Source organism: Armigeres subalbatus, chromosome 3 (genome assembly GCF_024139115.2).
Source record: "Armigeres subalbatus isolate Guangzhou_Male chromosome 3, GZ_Asu_2, whole genome shotgun sequence".
Lineage (NCBI taxonomy): Eukaryota > Metazoa > Arthropoda > Insecta > Diptera > Culicidae > Armigeres > Armigeres subalbatus.
In genome coordinates, this window is record NC_085141.1 from 263,887,207 (window position 1) to 263,893,982 (window position 6,776).

The window sequence follows — 6,776 nt, forward strand, 5'->3', positions numbered from 1 at the left end:
ATGAGTCAGATTCATGACTTATTTGTTGTGTGAGCGACACATATTTCTAACGAACGGATTACCACCAAAAAATCAAACATGTTTACAGTGTTCTGAAAATTATTATGAGAATATGTACATTATGTGGAAAATTAGGTATAAAGTAATGAACTTTTAATTAATACATGAACGGTAGAGTTGTAAGTGTATGTGAGGAATGTTTCATCAAAAACCATTTCCTACTATGTGAAGCAAAAATCAATCTCCATCACAAGGAGTTGATGAACCAATGCACCATGCGTCTCCATATGCTGTATTACTTAGACGTCGAACAAGTTTCATAGCTTATTGGTATAAAAAGCAATAAATCTCCAAAAGTAATGAAATTATGAACTTGGTGTTTTTAGCCAAGTATGTCAGGAGCACTTTTGCTACAACTCTCGCGAAGACTTGTTGTATGTTGTTGTTCCGTCTGGGGGAACGAGCAAAGTGGACTGTTACACTTTCTTAAGGAACTCAAGGCTAGAGGGTAAGGATCCCTCTTTGGATGCCTTGTCTTGAAACCGTGTCACTTTTGCCAGGAAACTTATTCGGTATTGGGACTGCGTAACTTAGAAATAATTGAACACTGAAATTTACTTAACTACTCATCTTTAATAACTAATTCAAATTTAAAGAAAACAAAATGGCTGTTCACACGTTGATTGACTTCAACACACTGCCGCACTGTAGCGCGGGACTGTACCTCTGCTTCTCGAAACACTCTCCACTGGGTGGGTTGTGTGTGTGTGTCGGTTGGCGCGGCAAAATCTCTCCACGCAGGATACGATACGAAGGGACGAAAGGAGAATATCGTTTAAGCATCGCATGACTTCTTCAGTAAACCGAACATACTGCGCCGCTTTGAAATATTTATTTCGAGTCCGTTGACTCCTGGAAACACTTTAGTCACTACTCCAAGCTTCCACTGTAGAGGGGGCAAGTTTCGGTTGTGCACCAGTACAACCATCCCAGGAATTACATTCGCTTCAAGCTTCTGATTTTTCTTTCTAGATTGCAAGCAACTGAGGTAGTCTCGAGACCAGGCCTTCCAAAAATGCTCTCGAAGCATCTGCAGATGCTGCCACTTGTCTAATCGGTTCGTCTTAATATCTTCGTAGGAGGGCTCTGGTATTGCAGTTAGCGGACGACCATTAAGATAATGTGCGGGCGTAATTACTTCGAAACCGTTAGGCTCTGATTTAGTCACAAATAGTGGACGGGAGTTCAGGATTGCCTCTATTTCCGACAGAATGGTCACGTACTGCTCAAAATTCAAAGATGTGGCTCCAACAATTCTTTTCAAGTGGGTTTTCATGCACTTCACTGCCACCTCACAAATACCGCCAAACTCAGGAGCATCTGCCGGAATAAAGTGCCATTCAATGCCCTTCGACGAGCAAAAGGATTCAATTTGGTGGGTCTCTTGTTCCTGTTTAAACGCTTGATACAGTTGATGAAGCTCATGTTGAGCACCACGGGAATTGGTACCGTTATCAGAATGTAGTTGATGCACCAAACCACGCCGACTTACAAATCTCTGCAGCGCAGCAACGAATTCACTGGTCGTCATGTCAGATACAAGCTCCAAATGCACTGCACGAGTCACCATACAAACAAACACTGCTACATATCCCTTCATAGACCAGTGCATGATGACGTACACCTGTGTTCAGAATAATAGCAGCGGAAGCTGTTTTTCATACGAAATGGTCAACTTTGACAAGCTGTAACTTTGCACCCCGATGACCGATTGAGCTAAAATTTTGGACATACTACCCGAGCAAAGCTTGAGAGCAAATCGATAACTAATTTTGTTGTTGTGAAATCGCCTAATTTTGATAACTTAGGTTGATATCCTTTTGGTCGTTTTAACGGTTAAAAGATCAAAAGCTACAGCAGAAAAATCTTACTGTGACATCAAATCGAAAACTATTCCTGCTATCGATGAGAGCAAATCGAAAACTAATTTTGATATTGATTCCGATAACAAAATAAGTACACAGTTTGATATCAGATCATACAATTTAGAAATCAACAGCAAAGTGAGATCAAAACATGTAATCAGTCATGATGATTCATATTTGAAAACAAATCATGATTTCAATTTGATATCAATATCAAAATATGTTTTCTATATGCTCTCATTATGTTTTCAGACTTTGCTCGGGTAAGCATTATTTTTTTCGAATGACGCGTTCAAAAATTACGCACTAGGTCGAATTGTTCAAAATAATAGCGTAATTTTGTAAATTGTGCGTAATTTTTGAACGCGTTATTCGAAAAAATTGGTACGTAGTTTTCATCATATTTGTAGTTCACTGCCAAAATTTCAGCTCAATCGGTCATCGGGGTACAAAGTTACAGCTTGTCAAAGTTGACCATTTTGTATGGAAAACGGCTTTCGCTGCTATTATTCTGAACACAGGTGTAGGTTGACAGTTCACAGAGCTATTTCACCAGGACTTATCCTCTGGCGAAGCTTCCGATAAAATTGTCTGGTCATTTTATTCGTATGTAGATGTCCTTTGCGATTGATTTCATTCATTCATTTCATTTATTTAGTTTACATCTAAACAGATAACACTGAATCAAAAATTGTTCGAGGCCGCATCTCTCCATCCTCGGATACGCCCCACGCTCGCCAAGTCGTTCTGCACCTGGTCTGCCCATCTCGCTCGCTGCGCTTCACGCCGTCTCGTACCTGCCGGATCGGAAGCGAACACCATCTTTGCAGGGTTGCTGTCCGGCATTCTTGCAACATGTCCTGCCCATCGTACCCTTCTGGCTTTAGCTACCTTCTGGATACTGGGTTCGCCGTAGAGTTGGGCGAGCTCATGGTTCATTCTTCGCCGCCACACATCGTCTTCTTGCACACCACCAAAGATGGTCCTAAGCACCCGTCTCTCGAATACTCCGAGTGCTTGCAAGTCCTCCTCGAGCATTGTCCATGTTTCATGTCCGTAGAGGACAACCGGTCTTATCAGCGTCTTGTACATGACACATTCTGTGCGGTGGCGAATCTTTTTCGACCGCAGTTTCTTCTGGAGCCCGTAGTAGGCCCGACTTCCACAGATGATGCGCCTTCGTATTTCACGACTAACGTTGTTGTCAGCCGTTAGCAAGGATCCGAGGTAGACGGATTCCTCGACCACCTCGAAGGTATCCCCGTCTATCGTAACACTGCTTCCCAGGCGGGCCCTGTCGCGCTCGGTTCCGCCCACAAGCATGTACTTTGTCTTTGACGCATTCACCACCAGTCCAACTTTTGTTGCTTCACGTTTCAGGCGGGTGTACAGTTCTGCCACCTTTGCAAATGTTCGGCCGACAATGTCCATGTCATTCGCGAAGCAAATAAATTGACTGGACCTGTTGAAAATCGAACCCAGCTGTTACACACGGCTCTCCGCATAACACCTTCTGGCGCAATGTTGAACAACAGGCACGAAAGTCCATCACCTTGCCTTAGTCCCCGGCGCGATTCGAACGAACTGGAGTGTTCGCCCGAAATCTTCACACAGTTTTGCACACCATCCACCGTTGCTTTGATCAGTCTGGGAAGCTGTTCTCGTCCATAATTTTCCATAGCTCTACGCGGTCTATACTGTCGTATGCCGCCTTGAAATCAACGAACAGATGGTGCGTTGGGACCTGGTATTCACGGCATTTTTGAAGGATTTGCCGTACAGTAAAGATCTGGTCCGTTGTCGAGCGGCCGTCAACGAATATACGATATAGTTAACGATATAGTTTCGCAGCGTATTGATTCAACAAACATTTTATCGAAATTAAATTTCTACACACCATCTCGACAACTGCGTCATCGACATACATTTTTAATTAATCACTGCCGTACAAATTATGCAAAATTCGGACCTCTCAATCAGATGATGGCCATCTATAATCAACACTGCGAAACTATTGACTTTACAATGTCTCGGCAGAACCTAAAAAAATATTTTGTCACAATTCGAAATCTACACATCTAAATTTACATTAAATCCCAAAATTAAACACTACTTAACCAAACTATTTTTATTTTTATACACTATAATACCGTTTTTATAGCATTAAGAAAATAAAGAAAAACATATTTTTTTGACAGTTGACTAGTATAAAAAATGAATCTAGAACAGCTGCTGGAAAAATAATGTTTCAGATTCATATTCAAACTGACAGCCCCGAACGATTTGAATCACTGCTGATTTTACTCCAAGTTGTGTTAATTTGACATCCATGCTTGCGATAAAGTTATGGGATTGGTTGATTTACCGAAACCGATGGAAACTAAAACGAACTTCCGTTAGAATTTTAGCATTTCCGACAGATATTGGAACACATTTTGATTCCTGTATTTTGCGCTGGGTAATGACGGCCAAGGGAGTTCTAATGCGTGCCTTCATGACATTCAAGAGGTAGAAAATATTGTGATCAAAGGCTGAAGATTTACTGAAAATATTTACACCCAACCAGTGGATGGCAGATTTTAATACAGTTCTGCATAAGAAGCTTACAGAAACTGTATAATAATTCGGCATGTATACAATTTCGGAAGATTTTAATACATACTTTGTATGAAAAGCTTACAGAATTGTATATGCCCAGATTTTATACATTACTTGTAAGATTTGTTTTTTGGGTATAGTCAATCAAGTTTTTTCTTTTAAAAAAACAGACTAATGTCAAACATTTCTGTTTATTTCAAGGATTTAAGGACAGTCCTCACGGAATCCAAAAATAAAAGTACTTGCGTTTTCAAGGGCACAACACTCTTCACGGATGCAACGATAGAAACATAAACCGTTCCGTTTCCGCTGACGCTACTAAGGAATCCGTTAAGCGTAGCGGTTCAAGCACCATTCCGCTAAAAGTAGCAAGCAATGCTCAACCTTCTTCTTCTTCTTTTTCTTCTTATTGACGTTACATCCCCACACTGGGACAGAGCCGCCTCGCAGCTTAGTGTTCATTAAGCACTTCCACAGTTATTTTAACTGCGAGGTTTCTAAGCCAGGTTACCATTTTTGCATTCGTATATCATGAGGCTAGCACGATGAGACTTTTATGCCCAGGGAAGTCGAGACAATTTCCAATCCGAAAATTGCCTAGAGCGGCACCGGGAATCGAACCCAGCCACCCTCAGCATGGTCTTGCTTTGTAGCCGCGCGTTTTACCGCACGGCTAAGGAAAGCCCCGTATTGATTCGTTCACCGCTTGCAGTTCGTCGCATCCGTCACAGAAGCCACATGAACAACTGCTGCTTTACTACCAAAATATAGGCGGAATTAATTCCACGGTCGAGGAGTACCGCCTCAGCAGTACTAGTTCAAGTTAATTCCATCGCCAACGAGAATAATCGTCGTCTCGACCTCTGTTTAATTAGCGATCAAAGCACAGCTATATCTTCATAGATTGCACCTGCGCCACTAGTCAAATCAGTGGCACATCACCCGCCGCTGCTCGTCATGGTATACCGCGGTTTGAAGCATTATTTCAACGACTCTCATGAATCCATATCCTTCAATTTTCCCAAAGCCAACCATCGTAATATCGCTGAGCTACTGTCTTCTATCGATTGGCATAACATTCTGGATCTAGAAGATGTGAAGATCGCAGCGCAAATATTTTCCAACGTCTTGGCGTATGTCATTGATCAACACGTGCTGAAGAAAGTCTTTCGTAAGGTAGTCAGTCCTTCGTGGTACTCGAGCTCGCTGTGACGTTTGAAAACTACTAAAAGAGCTGCTTTGAGGCAGTTTACCAAGCATTGTTCGGCCTCATTTCGGAACCATTATGTTAGGCTCATCTATGAGTATAAGCGAGCTAGTAAGGAATGTTACTCTCAACATCAGCTTAATATCCAACGCAACCTCAAGTCGCATTCTAAACGCTTCTAGCAATATGTCAACGAGCAACGCAAGGAATCTGGATTACCTTCATCCATGACCTCCATCCATCTGTTCGTTTTTCTCCGAAAAGTTCTCGAGCGTGTTCTCAAATGAGGTATTATCAGCCGTGGAAATTGAGAACGCTGTGAACAAGGCCCTGACCCTCAACCAAACACTTGGCACCATTGTCAATGATGCAACGATTTGCGATTGAAAAAATGAAGAAGTTCGGCATAACCGGTTGTTGTTTAAGATGGTTTCGTTCATACCTCACAAACCGTAAGACTGTGGTTGTAATCGGAGATCCCCAGGCACCCAGTTTTATTTCAACATCAGGTATACCTCAAGGTAGCCACTTGGGTCCGTTCCTGTTTCTACTGTACTTCAACGACGTGCATCTAGCTCTGAAGGCTCCACGGCTATCATTTGCAGACGACTTGAACATGTTTTGTCTCATTCGCTCTACTGAAGATTGTCGCTTTCTCCAGCAACAGCTTGAAGTGTTCGCTGATTGGTGCAGGCTCAACCGTATGATGGTACACCCAAAGAAATGTTCAGTAATTTCTTTTTCACGAAAAAAAATCCGGTTTGCTTTAATTTCGTTTACTGAATGCAGAAATCAAACGCGTGGACCCTATCATGGATTTGGGAGTAATCATGGATTCCCACTTCACACTTAAGCAGCATGTATCGTACGTTGTGGACAAAGCTTCTCGATCTCTCAGATGCATTTTCAGAATTGCAAAAAAATTTACTGACATCTATTGCTTAAAAGTGCAATACTTCTCCTTATCGCGTTCCATCTTAGAATATTTTTCTGAGGTATGGAGCCCAAAGTACAACAACGGCGTTGAAAGAATTGAGTCGGTACAA

At 42.0% G+C, this 6,776-nt stretch overlaps 1 protein-coding gene across 1 annotated transcript; it reads right to left on the reverse strand.

Moving 5' to 3' along the window:
* Window positions 1–835: 835 nt before the first annotated feature.
* LOC134222444 (uncharacterized) lies at window positions 836–1,591 on the reverse strand. The gene has a single exon (XM_062701588.1). It carries the CDS (start codon window positions 1,589–1,591, stop codon window positions 836–838), a length of 756 nt encoding a protein of 251 aa, XP_062557572.1.
* Window positions 1,592–6,776: the final 5,185 nt, after the last annotated feature.

Bases quoted from the DNA above. Each gene is read 5' to 3' on its own strand.
- LOC134222444 (XM_062701588.1), bottom strand. From the start codon at position 1,591: ATGACGACCAGTGAATTCGTTGCTGCGCTGCAGAGATTTGTAAGTCGG.